This window comes from Oreochromis aureus, unplaced genomic scaffold (assembly GCF_013358895.1).
Source record: "Oreochromis aureus strain Israel breed Guangdong unplaced genomic scaffold, ZZ_aureus HiC_scaffold_58, whole genome shotgun sequence".
Classification (NCBI taxonomy): Eukaryota; Metazoa; Chordata; class Actinopteri; order Cichliformes; family Cichlidae; genus Oreochromis; species Oreochromis aureus.
Window position 1 is genome coordinate 79,949 of NW_024108956.1, and position 24,370 is coordinate 104,318.

At 41.1% G+C, this 24,370-nt stretch overlaps 2 protein-coding genes across 5 annotated transcripts in view; one reads left to right on the plus strand and one right to left on the minus strand.

The window, feature by feature from the left end:
• Positions 1-235: 235 nt before the first annotated feature.
• On the minus strand, positions 236-16,627 carry LOC120437120 (zinc finger protein with KRAB and SCAN domains 8-like). Of its 4 annotated transcripts, none has more exons than XM_039607827.1 (4): positions 16,612-16,627; positions 16,119-16,120; positions 3,846-4,037; positions 252-2,003 (listed from the first exon to the last, which is right to left on the minus strand). In XM_039607827.1, exons 3-4 carry the CDS (start codon positions 4,015-4,017, stop codon positions 1,060-1,062), a joined length of 1,116 nt encoding a protein of 371 aa, XP_039463761.1. In that variant the 5' UTR covers positions 4,018-4,037; positions 16,119-16,120; positions 16,612-16,627; the 3' UTR covers positions 252-1,059. The 4 variants fall into 4 exon arrangements, with proteins under 4 accessions (XP_039463760.1, XP_039463759.1, XP_039463761.1 ...); XM_039607828.1 differs by lacking the exons at positions 252-2,003; positions 3,846-4,037; positions 16,119-16,120; positions 16,612-16,627 and adding exons at positions 6,094-7,436; positions 9,524-9,740; positions 10,034-10,182; positions 10,349-10,432; XM_039607826.1 differs by lacking the exons at positions 3,846-4,037; positions 16,119-16,120; positions 16,612-16,627 and adding exons at positions 10,034-10,182; positions 10,349-10,526 and having other exon boundaries at positions 236-1,989.
• LOC116312420 (T cell receptor alpha chain MC.7.G5-like) overlaps positions 13,637-24,370 on the plus strand; it is a 98,743-nt gene continuing 88,009 nt past the window's right edge. Inside the window, exons 1-2 of the mRNA XM_039607830.1 lie at positions 13,637-13,833; positions 13,986-14,299. Coding sequence (XP_039463764.1) covers positions 13,791-13,833; positions 13,986-14,299 — 357 coding nt within the window. The 5' untranslated portion in view covers positions 13,637-13,790. The remainder of the gene's footprint in view (positions 13,834-13,985; positions 14,300-24,370) is intronic.

A 24,370-nucleotide genomic window follows, 5' to 3' on the forward strand; every position in this document is an offset into this window, starting at 1 on the left:
TTCAGCTGTCTGACTCTGCTGTGTACTACTGTGCTGTGAGGCCCACAGTGACAGGAAACAGCAAAACTCTGTACAAAAACCTTTGGAGCAAAGACAACAGAATACTCCACAACATCCACTAGAGGGAGCCACACACTGTTAAACCTCTGATTCTTGTGTCATTGGACTGATGACAAAGACAACAGAGAAATGAAGCAGTAAAGATCAGAGACAGAGACAGAGCTGCTGTGGAAGCACAAAGGAAACTTTATTTATAAAGATCCTTTCACATCGACAGGTCAAACAGCTCATACAGTTTGTTAGTGTCAGCTCTAACGACTTTAATGTTTAAAAAGATGAGAACACAAAACAGAGCATGCTTGAAACACAAACTTCAACATCTGAGTTCAATCCAAAAATCACTGAGGTGGTCCAGACAGTCAAACATCTTCCATTAAACGTTCAGGTGCAAACAGAGTGATGGAGGTAAAGAAGAAAACCTCGAGTGTGATGCAGGCGGAAGTTCAGAGCTGCATCTTTGTCATTTTTACACTGTTGCTGCTGATTCTACTGAAGCAGAGACGTCATCAAACATGTTTTCTTCCAGAGTCTCAAAGAAATCCTCCAAAACAGCTTTTATAGAAAACAGAACCCAGGAACTGATTTCTACTGATCAGACTTTTTATATCACTGCCAGATTGATACCCATTAAAACACGTGATCTATGGCTGCAGTCCTGTTTAGTTCCTGTGCTTCTGCCAGTGATCCATCTAGTTGCTGGTAGACAGAGAACCAGACCCAACTGACTTTATGAGCCAAGCATCGGTTCAGCCTGCAGTTCAGAAACTGACTTTTTCCCAGATTCAAACACTTTTTATACACAAATTGTTAATCGGTGAAATAAGAGGATTCATAGTGTGATGGGTAACACAGCTGCTTGCCAAGTGAGAGGTTGCTGGTTCAATTCAGCTGGAGACATAAACCCAGGAAGGGCAAACATGAGCAGCAGCTGGAAGCAGCCAACTCATCCTGTGAAGTTACGCTACAAAGACGCAGACTCTCCTGTGGACACTGGAAACATCACGTGTTACAAGGGTAAGGCTTCTTATCCGAGTGGTTTCTCATGTGTACAGTCAGATGATACTGAGAGCGAAAATCTTTCCCACACATTTTGCAGGGATACGGCTTCTCACCAGTGTGGATCCTGGTGTGGATGGACAGCCTGCTGCTCTGACTAAAACTCTTCCCACACGTTTTGCAGGAATATGGTTTCTCCCCTGTGTGACTTCTCATGTGGACCCACAAACCGCTATTCTGACTGAAACGTTTCCCACACGTGTTACACAGATACGGCTTCTCCCCCGTGTGGGTTCTCATGTGGCTCAACAAACTACCACTCTGAGTAAAACCTTTCCCACACGTGGTGCAAGAATATGGCTTCTCCCCTGTGTGGACCGCCTTATGCTTTTTAACCGATGACGGGTCACTAAATCCCTTCCCACAGGTTTTACAAAGGTACGGCTTCTCACCTGTGTGGATTCTCTGATGAATCCTCATTTGGTACCTTTTCTTAAAGGCTTTTCCACAAACATCACACGATACAGACTTGTTACCTGTGCCAGTGTTACACTGACTTGCTGGCATAGTAGGGTCCTCTGCATTTTCACTGTGATTTCTCTTCTTTGGCTTCACCTCTGCATTCTCAGTTACTCCTAAATCTCTATATTTGCTTCCTTCATGATCCTCAGACTCAGCCACAGGAAAGCTGGGAGAGAGGAGCTGCTCCCCGAGGAGTTCTGATTCACTGTCGTCACTTTCCTCATACATACAAGGCACCATAAAGCTATAAATCTCCTCCTTCAGTCCCAGCTGCTCTCCCTCCTGACTGCTGCACAGTTCCTCCTGTTCCTCTTTAATCTGTGGAGGTTCTGGTTCCTCCTGCTCCACACTGGAGCTCCTCTCCTGGTTCCAGAGCTGCTGCTCAGGGGGAACCTCCTCCTCACAGACAGGCTGCTGTGGGACGTCTGGAGGACAGAAAATTAAAATTGATGTGATGAAAAAGAGAAAACTGAGTAAATATTCACTGCAACCATAAGTATGTATAAGAGCAAAAACTAGAATAAAATGAAGTACTTTTCTGTTACAGAGTGTAATGGGAAAATTCTAGTTTTCACATTTCCACATTTAGATTGAGGTGCTTAGATGAATTGTATGTATGTGTCAGTATGACCTGGTGAAAACTGTTTAGTTTTGCTTAACGATGTTTCACTAAGTTATCTGCTAACTGTTAGGGTGTACAAGGACAAACCCCCCAAGAAGACCAGTGCCAGGAGCTTCCTGGGAAAAGATAGTGGGAGTTGCTCTCTGCCCAGCAACAGGCTGTGGGACAAAAACCTGTTGTAACTGAAAGATACAGAGAGTTGTGTGTGAGGGTATAAAAGGGTTAGAGATCCCATGACTGTGAACTTTGATATTTGATGTGTGTTGGCTCTCCTGCATGCAGTAAGTAAAATAGCTTGACCACAGCTGACGGTGTTGCAGATTTTATTAACAGAAAATTCCACGACAAGAGGTCAGATAACCTGCATCACTTGTGCAAGCTCCCACACCCTCCATGCATCACACACAGGTCACTGCTGTATGAGAAGAAGATGCTACACTACATGCAACTGTCATACTCCAAACCTCTAATCACGGAGCCTGAATGATTCTGGGTTCAATATGGAAACAGAGGTCAGTGATCTGTGCAGAAATGATGAATCGATGTTTTGCTCTGAGTGTCTGACGCCCTGCAGAAAATGATGAATTCACAAAAAGTAAATATGAGTGAAAATTCATCTGAAGCTGTGGAAGCTGAATGAGACGTTAAACTGTTCTGCAGGATGAAACGTTACAGCAGTACGAGGCCTGGATTCACTTTAAAGATTAGGGCAGCAGAGCAGACAGGAAAGGGGGAGGGAGCGGGAGCACCCCCAGACAGGAAACGGCCAGGGTGGGTCCACCCCGTCCTCCTGCAGGAGCACCTCTGAATCCTCACTTTTTCCTGTGGAAACACCCACAGAGGGGATACGAGTGCCCGGCTCACAGAAGGCAAATCCAGGCCAGAGTGCAGCCCGTCTCCAGCTGACTCGTTTTATAACACGAGCTGTGTGTTTTGGCAAACCCGACTACATCATGCTGGTATCGCTCGTCCACCAGAGAAGTGACTTTCCTCACCTATGTGGTCAGACTGGTCAGAGATTAAACTGCTCGAGGCTCAAAGAACAGAACCCCTAAAGCCCCTCATGCAGCTTTTTATGGGCTGTGGCCCCCCAGACACTCACTCCAGGCCCGGCTCCAGGATAGGGCCTGGTACAGGTACACAAACCCCTGCAGCACCACAAAAAGCTGCTGATTCACACACAGACAGAACAGGTGTGTTTACATTAAGATAAAGTGGAACTGGTTTCAAACAGTCCTCAGCACAGCAGCAGATCACAGCGCTGAGGACGAGCAACAGCCTGTAGATCAGTCACATTAGATATTTTATTATTGCACAAACATTTGTTTGTAACTTTCACAAGTGCAACAGGAAACATACATTTATATAAACGTTATATTTATATGTATAAAATCCATCTGGAATAAATAATCTACTCTGAACATCGATTTTCGATGTTTTCCAACTTTGACAGCAAACATAAAGAAACTGATTGAGTGATCCAGGTCAGAGAAAAGCCTCAAATCCACCGCCTGCTGTTTGAATGGAGCACAGTGCAGTCCTGTCCTCTGTTTGCTCTTTGTTAGCTCACATCTCCAAAAAGTCCTCACAATCATAAATGTCCCGCAGAGCTGTGATTAGGATCCTCCCTCAGAGGGACACTCACCTGTCCTGTGCAGCTTGATTTGGGGTTTCCAGGTGATATCCAGCAGTCTGCGCTGACGGTCGATCTCTTCCTCGTACTGGACGATCGTTTTTTCAAACTCCAAGAATATTTGTTCAGCAGCAGCAGTTAGTCGCTCGTTGATAAACTCTCTCAGATACTGAACTGAAGCCATTGTTACTGCCACAGCTCACACTAGTGATGGGTCCTGCAACACTGACGCACCGACGCTTGTATCAAGCTCACCTAGCGATGCCTGTATCGGTGCGTGCGTCGCTTTAAGAAAAAGTCACGTGATCGATACAGCTGCTGTATCGCTCATTGCCAACGCTCCAAACTGTGTTTAAAAGGTACCGCATCCGCATCTGCCAACGGAATGAGTCGCCACCAAAAAACACACAAAATTACTCTCGCAAAGATTAAAAAAAAAAAAAAAATACACATCTCTCCAAAAACAAAATGGAGCCTGAAAGAAAAAGAAATGTTTCTGCTGTGCGGGATCATTTTGATCTTTTCACTGCAAATAAGGTAACTGTTTGTCTGTCTTTGTTTCAGTGTAATCTATCAGAATAGGAAAAACAGCAATGTGACTTGAAGTGTAAATTATTTATTTCATTTTATGCAGGTTAAATGTCGCATCTGGTCTGCGTTTCTTACACAAACAAAAGCACCTCCTCCGTGTTTAGGCATTACAGAGCCAAACATGAAAATGAGGAGACAAACACACCGAGAATGAACACTGGTAGGCCTATATAGACACTGAACAGCTTTATCATCATTTTTTTTTTTTATTAATGTGTGTTTTATTATTTTCAAATCAAGCAAGACTGTTCTGGACCAGGCAGTCCTGAATTTTATTATAAAGGACTGCCAACCCCTTAGTATTGTGGAGAGTGTCGGAGAGAAACATTCCAAGATCAGAGGATCCTTTAACGTACTGGGGGAAAGGAAGACATCTTATCTGAACCTTTTCCACCTGGCTTTACAGTTTGTGTACCCCAGCTTCATCTGTGCCTGTATGTTTTCCAAAGCTGGGGAAATGGTGTCAAAAAACCCCCCGCAATAGACTGAATGCAAAAACATTGGATAAACTTATTTTTCTGAATAGAAATTTATAATAAACTCTGAGTCAAATGGGTAATATTACATTCACAATACTTTAATTTTAATTTTCACTTAATGTCATTCACAATATATTTTAAAGATGTCTACAATATTTGTAATATAAAAGATATAAAATGATTCCATGGAAAGTACAATACCTTACAGTGTATACACGTATGACTAGGTCATTGAATCAGTGTCTGTTGCGAGTCTCAAGTAAGTTGCCTGCAATGATATTTAAGGTCCAGCAGGTGTCAGTATGGAGCAAAACAGCAACATTGTGTCGACACAGTTTGGGGAATGTGCTGAAACGCTTCACGAGGCCTCATCTACCCATCACTAGCTCACACACTCGGCTCACACACTCAGCTCACACACAACAACACAACACACTTCCGGTTCAGGCCAAGCATTTCGCCGGTGCTTCTACCGGATATGACGCGGCGCTGCCCTCCGGAGACCGTTAACTGCTTCGAGCTCTGAGCAGAAAATAAAAGATGAGATAAAAACAAAGAACAGAGCAGTAAGAAAGAATGATGACGTCAGGTTTGTTATTTCTTTTCAAAATACGAAATCAAAATTGAAGGGAAGAACATTATCACTTATTTTGAAACTAAAGAAAAAAAATATGTGCCATTGTCAATCTTTATGTCTTATTAGGGAAATTCCATATACATAAATGTAAATTTCAAAACTCAACCCCATCATTTAATTTGTTTTTGATTGAAATTGAATATTACTTAAACTCTCTTAAATTAACTTCCAATAAAAAAGGTTTATCATTGATTGAAATTCATTCAGAAATGTTTAACGAATAAGCTGTCACAGATACAACTTTCAAGTACAAAGTTGTTATGACGTCTGTCACATCCCTCTCTTTTTTTTATCCTTTATTTATTTATCCCTCTTATTTCATTGTACTGTATATTGTTACTTTTATTTGCCCTGTATGTCTACTGTACAAACTGAACTGGAATGACTGACTGTTCAAATTATAATTTCAAATAAAGTAAAAAATAAATATATAAAAAAAAGTATTTCTTTTCAAAATAAAGGTTTAAATATTCAGGACCTTAGTGAAGCTGTACAGAGAATATAAAACATCCACGTTCATGTTCACTAAGAGAGGCCATTATGAACAAAGCAGTGACACTAGACCCACGCAGGAAACAGTTTAATATACACATACACTACAGAGGAAACATCTGGGCTGCAGACAGCTGCTGAACTGGTTTCTTTCAGTCTGGGAGGAAAACAGCTGGAGGTGAGGGAGGGAGGGGTGACCTGCTTCCCCTCTGCTGCATCAGCACTCAGGCAGGAGTGATCTACTCTTTGTGAGAGCTACGAGCTGACTGTTCCAATATCAGCATACTTTTATTTATTCATTTTTACCGGTGCTTTACAGAGTTTCATTTACATGATGATTTCTCTAATGGTCAGAACAGTTACCATCACTGTGTAGATAAGGACCTCCCCCCCACCTTCCATCCATCAAATTACAAGCATCCAAAATAAAAGCAGGATGTTTGTTAAAGCTCTCTGCTCTGTTTAACAGCACCTGGGACATTGAGTGTTATTAATTCTGTCCTGATGTGGAAACAGCACAGTTAGAAGGCAGCTGTAGTTTTAGGTTTAGTCACATTCAAAGACAAATATCATCAGATTTTGTTTATTACACAATTTGAAGCATAAAATAAATAAAAAAGGATGCAAAGACAGATAAAATCAGACTGTGTTTATGAATAATCTGCACAGAGACGTGACTGCTGAAAGCGCAGCTTCACTTAAACCTCAGGCAGCTTTTCCTGTTTCACTGCTTTAAATGAAACCTTTACTCTGTTTCACAGAATACCGCTCCCATCTCTTAACTGTTCTTGAGTTTGAGAGTTTCGGTTGTACGAGCATCTTTGGCTAGGACAGACAGAAAGTTGCCATGGAAACAGTCCACCTTTCACATGGATTTCTCCTTTTTCCGTGTTTCACATGAATCCGGCTTCTCGCCTGTGTGGGCTGTAACATGGACGCTCAGGTTAGAGCGAGAACTGAAGTTTTTCCCACACTCTTCACCTGTGTGGATTCTGTCCTTCCCACAACTATCACAGTTTACAGGCTTTTTACCCATGTCAGAGTTACACCGACTCTCTGATGTAGGGGAACCTCCTGCTGTCACTTCTGTTCCTAATTTCAGACGTCCTGAGTCTGCACTCCTGCCTCCTTCCAGATGCTGACTCTCAGCTACAGCAGATCTGTGACAGAGGAGCTGCTCCCCGTCTCCTCCTGGTTCACTGTGCTCTCCTTCCTCAGCAGTAGTCACCATAAAGGTATCAGTCTCCTCCTTCAGTCCCAGCTGCTCTCCCTCCTGACTGCTGCACAGTTCCTCCTGTTCCTCTTTAATCTGTGGAGGTTCTGGTTCCTCCTGCTCCACACTGGAGCTCCTCTCCTGGTCAGTGAGGACTTCCTCCTCCTCACAGACACGCTGCTGTGGGACGTCTGGAGGAACAAAGAGAGAGGAGACAAAGGTCACTTATGTAAGGACAAAAAAAGTACCTGAGCAAAATAACAGATGCAAAAACTCAGAGCAGAGTCAGAGTCCAGCACCAGAGTGAGACTGAGTTCTGACACTCAGCCAGTGTGTGTGACTCAGCTCTCAGTGTTGGGTTAAAGGGTCACTCTTATATATTTACAGTTATCAGCATTATGAGTTTATAAGCACATTTAATAACAACACAGACTGAACAAAGTGCTGCACAAAGTAAAACAAACACAAAGAGAACAAAACGGAGTCACAGTTAAAAGCTGCTGAGTAAAGATGTGTTTCAGACGGGATTTAAAAATGTGGAGTGTTGGAGAGACGCTAACTGAAGAGGCAGACTGCTCCAAAGTTTAGGCACAGCATCATAAAGTCTCCGTCTCGTCCGTGGTTTAGGCTGCTGCTAGGAACAATCAGAAGCAACTCATCAGCTGACCTGAGAGTTCTGTTTGGAGTATTTTCAGTTAGAAGATCAGAGAGGGACGAGGAGGCCAATCCATTTAAAATCTTAAAATCAATTCTACATGTACTGGAAGGCAGTGTAAACGAGCCAAGACTGGGAAATATGGTGGTGTTTACGAGTGCCTGTGAGGAGTCGGGCTGCAGCATCCTGAACTAGCTGCAGATGAGACAGCAGCGCTGATACCAGAATAAAGACTGTTACAGTCGTCAAGCCTGGATGAAATACATGCATGGATCACTTTCTCAAAGTCAGCAGATGACAAAATGTTCATAATTTTTCCAAAGGCCCTGAGCTGGAAGGATCAGGCTCTTACAACAGAAGTTATTTGTTTGTCAAATGAAAAACTGCCATCAAAGAGAGTTCTGGAGTTTTCCAGAGCGCCAAGGTCAACCTCAAGAGAAGAACGAGGGTCAGAAGGTCCAAATAGTACGATCTCAGTTTTTTGATCATTTACATTCAAAATATGTAATGCCAACTATGATTTCATGTCATCAAGGCAGTCCAGCAAAACTTTAAAGAGTCTGTAGATTTTTTTAAAAGGAAAGTAGATTTGAGATTCATCAGCATAACACTGAAACGACAGTCAGTCAGTCGGTGCTCCGTCTTTGTGTCGTCACAGTTCACGGTGCTAATGTGGGCTACACGTCTGTGCTTCATGCCTCAGATGGAACTGTCACAGTGTAAGACAGAGATTCTCCATGCAGCAAATGTAACACATGACTGAAGTGGAGCTCTGACAGACGACACAGCGTTTAGTTCAAACATCATTTTTGCTTGTTATGAAGCAAATTAAAAACTGACGGGCTGTGCTGAGTCTGAACTCTGTCTTTGCTCCCCAGAACAAATGCCCCCACTGTTTATGATGGAGGTGACAGGTGCTGTCAGCCCAGCTCCATCAGCTGTGTAACTCACTGTAACACTGGGTGTGGGCTGCGGCTGCAGAGGAGGGTGGTGCAGTGAGTTCAGGGGTCCATGACACAGCTGTGTTGCTGTACTACAGAAGTCGAATGTTAACTTTAACTGGAAACCAGCCTGGAGACCTGAGACCTGCTGTCAGTCTGCTACAAACAGAGTGAACTGAAGACGCTGAGTCACATCAAACATCAGAACGAAGTCAGAGAAACCACATCACTGACTCGTGTGTACAGCTCACACTGACACACACTTCACTGCTACAAACACCTTAGAATCAATGAAATCACATGAAAGTCACTGATGTTGGTGGCAACATGACGGCCGTGTGGTCTGCACTGACCTCGATAAAAGAAAATCATGAGTATGTAAAACATTTATATTCTACACTTTAATAAATAATATATATATTTATAGTTACAAAGTGAGCTTTGTTTTAATGACACTGGCAAAAGCGCTCGTCCAGCATTCTGAATGTTTCACAGTGAGCGAGGAGGCCGTCACACTGGAGCCGCTGCAGCCCCTCAGCTCATCCTGAAACATGATGTTTTAGCTCCGTTATCCTTTAATCCAACTTCACTGTGATTGGCCGTCTTTTGAAAACTGAGTTGAAAGCTGAGTTCATTCAAACCAGCAGAGAATCACACACTGCTGCTGCATGCTGGACGATACCTGTGTGTTCATCAATACCGGCGCTGCACTCAAACTCCATAAAGGTATCCGTCTCCTCCTTCAGTCCCAGCTGCTCTCCCTCCTGACTGCTGCACAGTTCCTCCTGTTCCTCTTTAATCTGTGGAGGTTCTGGTTCCTCCTGCTCCAGACTGGAGCTCCTCTCCTGGTCCCAGAGCTGCTGCTCAGGGAGAACCTCCTCCTCCTCCTCACAGACAGGCTGCTGACAGAAGTAATTATTTTTATTGAAATAAGTACCACGTGGAACCTTCAGAGGCTCACACACCCTCCGTGCCTTTAAATAAACGTGTGTGTATTGAGCAGCTGCTCAGTCTGATTCTACAGCAGCGTCCACAGAAATGCGCGCTGTTAGCTTTACCGATGAACTGTGTGATCACTGCGGGACGTTTCTCTTATTATAGACATTTATGTGAATTTACCTTCAGTCTGTGAGCCTAAAAACGGTAAAACACTAAAATATTACACATAGCTGTGTAAGCTGTAAGCTCAGACCTGCTCTGTGAGGCTCCTCATCACCAGAGTCTTCCTCAGACTCCAACATGTCCTCCTCCTCCTCGGTGATAAACTCTCTGAGACGCTGAACAGCAGACATGTTACTCCAACCGCTGGAAACAGTTTCAGGTCGGACGGAATATTTACTCCTGAAACATAAACATGATCATAAATCATCAATGTTCACTTCACTGAGTGAGACACAATTTCACACAATATTTTAAAGTGAAAACAAATTGCAATGATTTTAATCTCATAAACTCATTTTAATAACTCCAGAACACAGAAAAAACTCAATGCTTGACAATAGCGCACCGCCCAGTGGCAGGTTCACGCTACAGCAGCCCGAAACTAAAAGTACCCAAATCATTTATATTTTTATAATTTAAAGCATGAATCCAGCTGTGCCAGTCAGTCTTCATTTACTGTCTAAGTCCAAGATGAAATCCAAAAGTATGAAACACAAAGATTAAATCCACTGGAGGTTTCTGAGTTTGTGCTGAAAGCTGTAACATGTATTGAGGTTTGGTTTTGGTGTTTGTAACATGCAGAGATATGAGAGGAGGAAGAGGCTGAAGGAGGAGCAACACTGTCACAGAGCAGAGCAGAAAAGGACTCCCACTGTCAGATACATTCAATATCTGAAGCATACAGAACAGATAGTGTGTGGAAGATGCTGTCACTGCATTACTGGCTCATGTTTCCTTTGTTTCTGATCACACTAACAGGTCGGTTAAAGCAGGAAGAAGAAATGTCTTTAAAGGATCTGTTTGCTAGAAATCACTGGAACAGGCGCCACAGTTTAACATCGTCTTTAACAACATTTATCTCTTCCTTTAGGTGTCAGCTGTGATCAGCTCACTGCAGTCAAGGATGAAGAGTCCACTTTAGAAGGAAACACTCTCACTCTGTCCTACACTTATTCCCAAGATGCAGATCTCAATGATCATTTCTTCTGGTATCGACAATATCCAGGGAAACCGCCAGAGTTCCTGATCCACATATCAGGGATGAATATTTCTAGACTGTCAGAGTTTCTGAAATCAGCTGCAAGATTCTCCACAAAACTGTCTGGAAAAAAGCGTTTGGATCTTCAGATCTCCTCTGCTGCAGTGACAGACTCTGCTGTGTACTACTGTGCTGTGAGGCCCACAGTGACAGGAAACACCAAAACTCTGTACAAAAACCTTTGGAGCAAAGACAACAGAATACTCCAAAACATCCACTAGAGGGAGCCACACACTGTTAAACTGCTCTGGATTGTGAGGAAACAGAGTCTTTGTAGTTTGAATGAAATTGAAAAATGTTCGAAGTATAAAACAACAGTAATTCTTTAAGATAATCAGTTCTTGTGGCCTCTGCATAATGTTCTCAGCTACCTCGTCCTCTCCTATAATCCATGAACATCAGCCTCTGGTTTAAAGTCAGGAGCAGCAGCACAGACACTGCAAAGCAGAGCCCTGAAGGAGCAAAGCAGCAGAGTCCTTACAAACACACAGTAACACCCACACATACCCAGACAGTGACTCAGTTTGCACCTCATTTCTGTCACACTGAAGCCCTGCAGACACCTGAAGGCAGCAGGACACATATGTTGATGAATGTGTGGACAGAGCGCTCTGACATGACACATGAACTCCTCTGTGGTTCGCCCCATTAAACCCCTGCAGATGACACCAGGCTGCTTCAAAGCCCATCTGACTCTACACTCAGCGACTGGTGCAGTGTGAGCTGTATTCTCATCACGAGCTCCTTTATTTTGTAGTCAAAGCAGCATTTCATGTTTCTCTGAATCGACCACAGTGAAAAAGCTGCTGAGTCACAGTTTATCAGCTGAGATATGAATCCATAAATAACAAAGAAAATCTGAATGACATGCTGAGAAAGAATCACTTCAACATTCTGATTATTTATCATCACTGTAAATTTTATTTACTAACAAAGAAAACCTGAATGATGTCGGTGAGGTCAGGTTCCATGAAGGGTCACTGACATCAGTTTAAACTGAACGAATAACTAATCTGACTCGATTCACTCGTCAGATTCAACTTTTTACAGCAGCTTTCTGTGTCCCGAACTTATGTCTTCTGTCAGTTGTGTAAATGCACAAAGAGCAGCAGCTCAGCTCATCTTAGTCTGTACACAAAGCAAACCCACCTGCTGAAGCTCACAGTCTCAGTTATTCTATTTACTTTCATATTTTCTTTTGTCCGTGCTGCACTGCTTCACCTGATGTGGGTCCCCACCTGTAGAGCTGCCAACTGTCCCATAATGAGCAAAACTCTTTCTTCCTTTATTCCACTTTAAATGTCCCGTTTAGTGACCGTTACCTGCAGCGTCACATACAGTGCATATTTACACTGTCATGGTTGCTGGCCCAGTGTTTTGAGTTTATTGTTATTATTTTCTAGTTTCTTCTGTTTCGTATTAGTTCTTAGGGTTTGAGTCTTGTCTTTAGTGTTTCTGTCGTCCCGACCTGTGTCCTCTCCCGGTGTCCTCTCCCGGTGTCCTGTTCGTGTCTCTGAGATTATGTTTGTAAAACAGTCTGTGAGTTTCCTGTTTTACTTTGTTCAGCTGTGCTCCCCTCCTGTGTGTCATTCCCTCATTACCTCGTGTGTATTTATAGTGTGTGTCTGCCTCTGTTTGTTGTCGCTCCATCTGTGTGTTTTGGTATTCCTCGCGTCTCTCTGCTCTCCTTTCCCTGCACGGCCTCATGTTTTCAGGTTTGTTTATTAGTTTTCCCAGTTTAGGCTTTAGTTGCTCCCGTTCCTTATTTCCTGTTTTGTACTTTACTTCACTACAAATAAACACTCACTCGTACCCCAGCCAGTACCTGCATTGTGGATCCTACACTAAGCTCAGCTGGTTGTGTGTTGTGCTTCTGGCAGAGTGTCCCTTATTTATAAGGGGAGGCCGTGGCTCATGTGGTAGAGCAGATCAGCTACTAGTTCGATTCCTGGCTCTGCCAAATATCCTTGGTCAAGATACTAACCCCAAATTGCCCTCCGCTGCGTTCATTGGAGTGTCAATGTTTATTAGTTTACACTTGAGTTTAGAAGTGCTTGTATGAGTGGGTGAATGAGGCATGTTGTATACAGCACTTTGAGTACTCCAGGACAGTAGAAAAGCGCTATATAAGAATCTGTCCATATTTGATGGTTAACCCACCTGCCAAATCTCACTTTATCCCCAGTATAGAATCAGCCACATGTGGCAGCTGGTTTATTAACGCTGAGTTCTGCTGCTACAGACGACTGCTTTAACTTTTATGGTTTACTTTTGTTCTTTTCTCACTTATTGTTTCACTGCAGCTCCTCTGTTCTTTCTTTGCTGTGCTCTGTGAAACACGTAATGCTTCATGTTAAAGAAAAATACAGCTTCATAAATCCAAATCATTTAAACCATAATCAAAGCTTTTCAAGTCTCACTTTAAGCATGAGAAGCATTAATGACCTCAGTGATGGAGAACATTTGGCTCGTTGTGCTTGCACACAGTGCAAAGTGCTCCCTCCTCCCTCCTCACAGTGACTCAAATGCTGCTAACAGTCTGTGAACCAGGAGGAAGAGGAAGTGAGAGAAGTGAACATCCAGCTCAAAGAGGAGACAGAGGGCGACATCATCCAGTAGGCGGTGCTCTCCTTCTGCACTGTGTTCAACCATTGTGTCAATAATAAGTGCTGCTGTGAAGAGAACAATTCTCAGACTGAATGTTGAACATCAGCTAGTTTCTCCTGTTGATTGAAACCTTGTTGTACAGATGGAACATTGGCTGTGGATTATTCTTGCTGCTCTTTTCTTTGGTAAGATACAAACATCAACATGTTTCCTCTGCACACGATTCACAACAAGGACAGAAAGAGGGGATTTCATCATTTACACTGTGGAACTTTTCAATAACTTCAATCATGTTTATTGATCCATCTCTTCCTCTGCATGTTCTGTTCTTCCTCAGAGTGTAAAGGAGAAGACAAAGTGATCCAGGAACAAGGAGATGTCATTGCTGCTGAAGGAGTCACAGTTACACTTGACTGTAGATATGAAACAACTGATGCATATCCATATTTGTTCTGGTACAAACAAGAAATAAATGAATTTCCAAAGTATGTTTTAAGACGTGACACTACAGGAACAGAAGATAATGATCAGGAGTTTCCAAAAGACAGATTTGATGCTAAAATCAACAAAATACAACAATCAGTTCCTCTGAAGATCCAGAAGCTTCATCTGTCTGACTCTGCTGTGTACTACTGTGCTCTGCAGCCCACAGTGACAGGAAACACCAAAACTCTGTACAAAAACCTTTGGAGCAAAGACAACAGAATACTCCACAACATCCACTAGAGGGAGCCACACACTGTTAAACCTCTGCAGTTTGTTAGGAGACAGTGTAGATCCATTTTCATCACAAGATATGGCTGTGTTAAAGAACACAAGGTTTACACCTGCCCACTGATAAATGCAGCCATGTGTGGAACATCCACCTCTGTGGGTTTGATTTCAGTCTCAAAATGAAAACAGTTTTATCTTGGAAACAAATGTTCAGCTGCTCCCATCACAAACCATCAGTTTAATGTGTTGCTGCTTGATCTGTGTTTAAGTTCCAGCAGAGGAGGAAAGAGCCTCCAATAAAATACAATTCCTCTCCGAAATGCAACTTTACATTCCAGCTGTAAATGATGGATGACTTTAAAACCCAACAATCATATGCTCAAAGGGGGTCATATGATTGTTGGGTTTTTCTCTGTATTTATTATTGTGCGATCTACTGTACAATATAAAGCACCTTGAGGCGACTTTTGTTGTGATTTGGCGCTATATAAATAAAATTGAATTGAATTGAATTGAATTTAAAGATCATTTTCAGTAATAATCATTTCTTGCGTCAGCACACATTGTGGTACTTTATGGTGTGTTTTATGAGTTGGTGTGGCTGCAGCGAAGCTGCTCTCACCTGCTCCCTGATTGAGAAGTGATCCCACAGCGAGTCGTTCCACATGTCTGAGGTTTCATGCCTTTCCTCAGACTGTGGACCTTTTGCTTGTTAGGTAATGTGTAACACACTAAAGTTCACTTTCATCTCCTGCACCTGACATCCAGAGACCTACCAAAAGTTGAGCTAACACAAGCCCTGCTGAGTGTGACATGCAGCTTGTTCAGAGCTATGTCATTTTGTCATTATATATTTTGATATCATTTGATCTTTGCTATGACAGTGGAAGTTATTGTTCTTAAAACTGTTGCAGAGACCTTGGAGAAAAGCTTTCCTGCACGTCTGAACTGTTTGTTTCATCTAAAGTGAGTCCAAACCTGTTAAACCTGCTTTCAGAAACCGCAGCTGCTGTGTCTTCACTCAACTGCCACTAGAGGTCACTGTGTATCTGAGGTTTGACTTTAACTTGCTCCCAGAGGCTTAACTGAGGTCAGAGGTCACATTTTCATCCATCTTTGTTCAAGAGGAGTGAGGAGCTTCCAGAGGGAGGAGATCCAACAGGGACAGTTTGGTACTGAACTCCAGGAGAAACGATCTGAACTGATGCAAGTTTGCATTTGAAAGCAGACGTCTCTGCTTGTTCCTAATGTTTGAACACTTTCAGCCTTTTTGTGTGAGATCACAGGTTTAGTTAACGGTGTGGAGAGTGATTTCCAACCAAGTGTGTTAACCTAATGTTAGATTATCATTGATTATTATAGATCTAATTATTAAGTACACAAGTATGTTTTATTCACAATATAGCAGTGAGGACAGTATAAGGGACACTTTTATACATGAACATATAGTTTTACTTTCAGTAAACTATATGCAAATCATTATGCCTCCTATGTTTTCATGTTTCAGGTAAAACAGGACATAATATTTTGTCAAAGTAGATGTTTTTCTCCAAGACACATTTTTTAAAAAATCTAATAAAAAAAATCTCCCTGCTCTCTGAAAGATGAATTAAGGATTAATCATCTATTTATCAATGAAACATTCTATTTATAAGGAGATCTGCAGTTTATAATTCAGTATAAACACTTTCTGTGAGGGAAGTTAAAATATGACTGACTATGACTGTTTTAGGACCAGATATTCATGTGTAATAACCACTGAGGTTCAGCAAAATCACCAGAATAAGGAGCCGTGTGATACACATATTTAAACTCTTCACAAAAACTCATCTTCACAATTAAAGAATGTAGATAAGAGAAACAATGAGAAAGAAAAACTACAATCATCACAGTTTTCATACTCAGGGAGAGTCACTGTGGTGCCTGACTCGTGCATAAATTATGAACATTATTCGAGTCCGACCATATTTAGGGTAAAGAAACAATAACGAGCAACAAACACGTTTCCTTGTGTTTTTGTTCTGGTTCATTTTAGACTCAAGGTGCAAAGATTATGTAATGATTTATGGTCTTATTTGGAGAATTCTTATAAGTAGTAAGAGACTCATCAGCAATTAGTTGTCATATCCAGTTAATCCCAGCAGGTGTCACTCTACTAATAGTTATTAGTGAGAGGTTTGAACTAATAAGCAGAACAATAAATTTCTATGTAAGTGTATATCCATTACATTTTCTTTGATCTATAAAACACACAACACACACACACACACACACACACACACACACACACACACACACACACACACAGCAGCTTTGGTTCCTCACCTCACCTGTTTGACCACCAGAGGTCACCAAAGCTTTGCCAAACGGACCAGAGCAGCACAGGATGTTGTTCACTTTCTGTTCCTTCTTCCACAGCTAGTATACAGTATTGTGCAAAAGTCTTGAGCCTCTTTTTTATACTTTGCCAGGAATTGTAATGTATTGCAAAGTATTAAAATTTACAAACATAAATCAAAATAAAGTACATGGTAGTGTAGTACATATGAAGTAATTATGTGTTTTTGCTTGTAACAAAGTGGGTAAAGATACAATTTAAAAGCAATTCTTGTTGTCTGTTATGTGCAAACACAAATCTTGAGTTCATCCCTTGAATTAAGAACCTTTCTAGTGTTTCACTGAGTCATGTGCCATCTTTAAGAGGTTTAACAAACAAAGAGCAATTCTCTGAAAATGGTCAGGCACGAGGACAAGACCGAAAACAACTGAAAAAGCTGCCAGTGTCCAGGGGAAACTTGAAAAGATCAAGCGCACTTGAAAAATTACAACTTTCAGCTCCACTGTTCAGAGCTGTGAAAAAAAAACGACTGAAACTGAAGAACAGTTTACTTTCACACAAAGTCTGTCGTTAAAATAAATTCAAAAGAAATTTGTGGGACATAAAACATAACATAAATTAATCACAGGAGGTCACTCGCCTGATGTCTAAGTTAAGTAAGCTCATTTCTGCCACTCCCCTTACTCATGAGCAAGACCTGGGGATACTTAAACTTCTGCACTCTTGGCAGCAACTCTTCGCTGACCTAGAGTGGGCACGCCATCCTTTTCCACCTGAGAACCATCGCCCTTCAGACGTCCTCCTTGTTTTGTTTTTTTGTCATGGGACATAAGGGTTGATTAGAAGCCTTTGTTCACTGCTTTGGGCACTGCTTAGCTCTAAGGAAAATAAAATATTCACTCGGTCGATGACTTTGATTTTTCTTAACTAAGTCACTAACACCAAGGATACCTATTAAACGTATCTGTGACTTTGATGAAGTTGAAGCTTGTATAAACATATAAGAAATAAATAATGATTATTTATTGCTTATATGTTTACTTCTGAAATAATGTCCACCGCAACACGGTGGCACGGTGGTTAGCACTGTTGCCGCACAGAAGGTCCTGAGTTCAATTCCACCCTCAGGCCGGGGTCTTTCTGTGTGGAGTTTGCATGTTCTCCCCGTGTTCGCGTGGGTTCCCTCCGGGTACTCCGGCTTCCTCCCACCATCCAAAGACATGCAGTTTGTGAAAATAGGTTAATTGATTAATCCAAATTGCCCATAGGTGTGAATGCAGGAGTGAATGTGAGTGTGAATGGTTGTCTGTCTCTGTGTGTTAGCCCTGCGACAGACTGGCGACCTGTCCAGGGTGGACCCTGCCTCTCGCCCTATGACAACTGGGATAGGCTCCAGCGCCCCCTGCGACCCTGAAAAGGAGAAGCGGAAGCGAATGGATGGATGAATGGATAATTTCCACCACCTGTGTAAAACATTGCTCGCTAGTGTTGCAGAGGTAAGGTTTCCCATTTGCATGAGTCCTCACATTTTGGTAGGACTTTGGCTTTAAATCATTGAAATAATGTGATGTGTGCAATAATGTGATGGTCAAACTATATTTGGTACACACAAATATATCTCTGAATCTTTAAAATTGCTTATGATTCATGTGTTTAGGACTCTTTACTAGAGAAATTATAAGCAATGTGGAGGGTTCTCATGTCATTAAATCTTTTCTGACCAGTGTTGCAGGGGTAGGGTTTCTCTCTCCCTGTGTGTCATGTAGGTGTTTAACGCATTGCTTTGGCAATAATGTGTCTTTGATATCTGATGCAAATTCTTTACTGTTTTTATGCATTTAAACTTTTTTCACAGGTGTTCCCAGAGTAAAGTTTCACACATGTGAGTGTTAAAATGGACAATCAAATCACCAATCAATGAAACATTTTTCGCAAGAATGCTGCTTCACACTAATGGGATATCAGTGTTTTATGTCTTAAATCGTTGAGATCTGATGTTTTGATGCTTTGATACATTTACATTTCTTGTCACTGGTGTGGTATGGAGTTTAATTTTACAGATTTTCTCTGAGATCTTTCCAGGGGTACGGTTTCTTAGTTGTTCATCCATATGAGTAATCATATGATAAAATCACCAGTTTTCACACATTTTTTGGCTTGGAAGAATCTTTGATGTGTGTCATTTGATGTGAATTTATTTTTACAGATTTTATATTAATTAACAATGGAGGTTATTGTACTCGGCCCTGAAATTCTTGGAAAGATGTTGTCTAGCCAGATTATTACTCTGGAGGCATTACCTTGGCCTCCAGTAACACTGAGGAATCTTGGAGTTGTTCTTGAGTAGGATATGTCCATCAATGTGCATATTAAACAAATATGTAGGACTGCTTTCTTCCATTTGTGCAACATCTCCAAAATTAGAAATATCCTGTCCCAGAGTGATGCTGAAAAACTAGTTCATGTGTTGTGCCCTAAAACCAGGGAAATGAATGAAGACACTGACACGCAGGTCTTGTTTTCAGTCATCTGCATAGAGTATCGGTTTCAAAAGATTGTTTGTTTGTTAATTTATTTTGATTATGTAAACAATATACAAAGTTCATTTAGCAAAGAAAAGAAGAGAAAAAATAGTATACAAAAAACCCCAATACATATCAACATTGCTTCACCTGTTCTGATTCAGTTACATATCGAAAAAGAGTTTGAAGGACACGCATATTTAATCCCACCCCTTCACCATAAGTTATCAGTCAATATTTCATCAGCTTCCTTACTGATATAATCTGCAGTAATAATAACAAACATATTTCTGATATAATATATACAGCACACTATAAAACTTCCTAAACAGAGATATTCACTGAATTTCATCAATTTCTCCAAACTCAAACTGTTCCACAGCTTTGCTCCACTCACAGAAATAAAAAGGCTTTTTCAAAATCCCTTAAATTATAACTTCCTTCTATGCTGACACATCTTTAGACGGTTTAATAGGATTGTGTGGTTAACAGTACCAAATGCTGGACTCAGGTCTAGAAGAATTCAAACTGTACTTTTACCAGAGTCAGCAGCTAAAAGTAAATCATTGAACACCTTCAGTAGAGACGCTGTGCTGTGGAAGGCTCTGAAACCAGACTGATATTGTTAGGGTTCAATGTTGAGAGAGGAATCCAAAAATAACCACAGATCCAGGCGTGTGCAATTTAGACGGCATTTTAATGAACACATGTGTGAGTTCAACAACCCAATCAGTGTTGAACTGTCTTACCAAAAGTCAAAACAAAGACTTTATAGAGGTGAGAATTGTACCGCCCCCTCTTCTGTTGCTAGGCAGATTTAATACAGCATACGTCAGCCTAAACCACAAATGTTCTGTCAACAACCTTTAACATAGTTTTAAAAGAACATAGTCTTCGGGTCGGTGCTTCCCCTCAGCTCGTCTTCGCTGTCGCTCCATGAGCGCCTCCTTATCTCCCCGAACATCAGGTGGACTTCCTGTAACAGACTACCACGTACGCCTCGACTTTGCAGTTATAAACTCTTACCTAAATGAGTCTATCTGTGTGTGTGTGCACGTGCGGGGGCGCGTGCATGCTGTGTACTGTGTACTGTGTACGTGTCGTGACCTCTCCTGCACCCCAGCTTCACCTCACACCTCTGTCATAGCCAGACATAAGGCCTGAGCTCATACAGCTAAACTATGAGTGACTTTTGGCCTAAATGTCACACTCCAATGATGATAACATAACCTCAAATGCAATCATGTATAAAAGATTAAAATCATTTTCATAACACAGGTTTTCCTTCTCAGATCTGCCAATATGTTTGCTCCTCCTAATATAGTCTAAAAGCCACCCCAAGCAACACAATTTGAACTTCCCCTATCAGTGATCCCTCTAACTAAGTGTGTGTGTTAATCAACGATACATGCATAATAACACCCTGCTCTTAACTTGCAGTTAAACTCTGGTTTCAGTTTCACTTCTGCAGAAGCCTGCAACTTCAAACACATGTAACTTCCTGTCCCTGCAGTCAGCTTCTCACCCACTGAAGACTTCAGTATAAGAATACAAAACATTCAAAAACCTTTAAATTATAAATTCAACTCCACAATTTGAAGTGGTTATAACAACCTGTAATAAAGACTGATATAATACCAATATATTTGAACATCTGAATGCATCTGGGAAAGCAACATCACTATTAACATGAAACGGTAATGATGATTATCAAAATAGCAGCAAATAATAGCAGGAAAATATTTCTATTCTTCACACTCCCACTCTCGACCTCTGGACCACCAGAGGTCGCAATACATTATGTTGGGTCACTCCTTGGCCCATTCAGCTGCTTCCCTGTCCACCCCTGACGTCATAAACTTTAGGATCACTTCTCCCACTCTGACCCTCTCTTGTTCTCTTCATTCAAACCTGATTCAAGCTAATATTACTCAAAACATGAACCTAATTTTGTATTTGGTTTTTGACTTTTATTTTTATATCTCATTCAACCATACTCAGCATTTGTAAAACTCTTAAAAGCACTGCTTGCACGTCTCTGCAGGCTTCCTGTTGGTTCCTTATCTGATCACCAACATCCTATACACAAAACTGTCGCTGCTGCAGGTGCCTCTCATCTAAAGTCACCTATTACAAGAAAATGTATCAAGAAAATCATTATACCTGCTTATTCTACTAAAGGATAAAAAACACAACCACTTTAATCACTACGTGTAAGCACATTATCAATAGCTCCTAAATAAATTTCATCATAGCTAAAAGCTCCCTAGGAACAACTTCTGTGTATATCATTCTATTTCATTTTGCTGCTCTTATTGTAATGATACATTCTAATTTATTCTTTATCAGACTTAAGCAGACTATATAAGCTTTCTCCCTTTGCTTCTGTTCTAAACAAAAACTTAGTCACTTCAACAGGCATTTGTTATTCTGTAACTGCATTTTATATAAGAGGACTCATTTGGAGCTGCATGTGTTATCTCCATATTTTACATGTCACCCAATTTAGTTACAAGCGAAACTCCTATTCAGTTAAATGCTAAATGGATTTCAGGCCTTTTGCCTGGAATCAATCCTGTCATGTGTCTTAATGAACTCTATATGTCTGTAAGCGTGTGCAATCCTTCAATAACTCAGGTCATTCTCACAGTAGATTGGCTAATCATAACGTTAACCAAAAGTTTGTGACCCTCAAGAGACGACTCTCTGAGCCACAACTCCGTTAAAGGCACAAAATGCAATGTGTATGAAAAATCATTTCTACATATATAATCTCCAATATTATTCATTTGAGTCAGCGAGACTTTTAACATCCTCATAAAAGCTCTCCTCTACCCTAGAAATAAATCTATTTACTCTCTGTTTCTAAAGCCTACATTATAACAACATTCTAACATTATGTCACTGTGACAACTTATCTTAAAAATCAAAAAGAAATCCCACATTTTCTACTCATAAAATGTTCACTATTTTCCCCAAAGCATATCCTTTATTCCCACCATTTCCCTCTAAGTTTGGTGTACAACTTCTTATTAACACCAGCAATTTATCTTCTAAACAGAATTCAGTTCATTTTACTCCTTTTTTTAGAATTAACAATCTCTGCCTCGGTTTTACCATATCTAAATTATCAAACAACCCCAATCATTATAAAATTATACTAAAACCCATTTTAAATTAAACAAATTAAATCTTAAACCCCTCTCTTTTTTGACACATCTCATGTGGCAAAAACTCAACATGCTTCACCCAAGCTTAGGAAATTAAAAGGGAAAAAATGTTAGTCCTATCATATCATTCCTCAGAACACTTCAGCCATCCTCCTCTCCGGTATTTTGCTCCAGCCCTGAAAACCTGTATTTAAGATGTTAGAGTGAATTGTTAAATGTTTGTCATTTTTATTCTTACCATTTGTACTTTAACTGTGTGTTGAAAGGAATTCTTTTGTTCTCCCTCCCAGATTCTCGAGGTTCTGAGTGGGGGCTGTAGTGTTTTATCACAGGCAAACATCCTTGTGAAGGTCTGATGTGGTAAAACTTCCTGCCCTTTGTATGGCTTCACTGTGTTATCTAGGGTGACCATAGATTGGGTGTGGGGAGGTTACCCTCTTTATGACCTAGGATGTTGTTCCTGCTTTATGACCCTTTTGGTCAGCAGCTCACACACACACACAAGGTATTCCTTGTTCACATGTATACCTATAAGATGTCATATGTTAATGAACCTATGCATATTCATGTAACCACAATAAAAGAGCAGTGTTACGGGGAACGGACGAGAGCAACTGGGGTCAAGCGAAGGAACGCGCCTGTCCAGTTCTCTCCCGTGCACGTGAAACATAAAGAATGTTGCCTACTCGGGTCTTGCTTGCTGTGTGATCACATTGCCTTCAACGTTCCAGCGAATAGGTTTAAGCTACAAACCTATCAAAGGAACAAAATCAATTAAATTATTATGTCAAATCTTCTCAAAATCGTTGCTCCATCGAACTCTGGATCCTTGGAACTTCCTGGAAACAAAACCTGTACTTCACTCTCCCCCTTTATGATCCAGTCTGTGTCATGACAAAAATAACCTTAAACAAAACAGTTATTAATCCTGAGTTACCTCAGTTAATGGTAACTTAAATCTCATCAAACAATGTTTCCCTTTTAGCATTTTGCATTCTCCCAACAATATAATGTAATCCCATAATCTAACCCCAGTAAAAAGAAATTTTCTCCAAACATCCATCAATATCCCAAAATCAGCACCCCTTATTTAAGTCTCCCACTTGTCCTTTCATTTATTTCCCCTTGGTCCCATCACTGCATTCACTCACATGCATTCACACCTGATGTTTTTGCTGATACTGCAGCCTTCTGCATGCGTCATCAGATGCTCCACATCAGCAAAATGAGCTCAATCATTTGTTTTATTTCGTTTTCCTTTTTAGGAAAATAGTTCGCTATACTTTTGACTGGATTGACTCGCTGCAATCATTTTTAGACAGGGACTCGCCGCCACTCAGTCTCTGATTGTAATCAATTATAATTCTGTAATGCCCACCTGATTTTCGTACTTGGTAATTTTGTCAGCGCCCGTCCGTTCACTCTCTTCCAGGCCTGCTTAGAACAAAAATGAAAAAGAGAGCTGATTATTAGCTCATCAAAGTACAAAACAAAATCACCTGACAGGTTTTTTCTAAGTGCACTGTTCCAAAACTATGGGCCCTTTTAGACATGTCCATGTTTATCAAAACCCCTCTATTAAAATGAAAACAACAGCCCCAAAAATCTTAAACCATCTTAAATTTCACCCATTCAACGCACTGAAAACCTCGTCAAAAGATCAAAGACCGTTTGCACAATGTCTCCCTTCCTCACTTTACCATGTGTTCATTCTGCATAAGATCTAAACCGATTTCAACAACGTACCATCACTAAATTATAAATTTCCTGTCCAAATCTGCCCCTCTGAACAGACCTGACCACCGTAATCAAATATCCTGATACTTTACCATTATATATTTCGCCAAATAATCTTCAACAGCCACCGCTCTCTCTTGAACTGAAAGCCTCCGACACACACGCACACAGGAAGTGTCTCTGCTCCAGCTAATTTGCATAGACTCACAGCTCAACAGCCAACTTGACAAGAGAAATACAT

Coding starts and splice junctions, on each gene's coding strand:
- LOC120437120 (XM_039607825.1), bottom strand. CDS start 10,403: ATGATTTGGGTACTTTTAGTTTCGGGCTGCTGTAGCGTGAACCTGCCA. Junction 10,183..10,348: donor CGTGAACCTGCCACTGGGCG/GTGCGCTATTGT, acceptor TTTATGTTTCAG/GAGTAAATATTCCGTCCGAC. Junction 1,993..10,033: donor TGAGGAGCCTCACAGAGCAG/GTCTGAGCTTAC, acceptor GACGTCCCACAG/CAGCCTGTCTGTGAGGAGGA.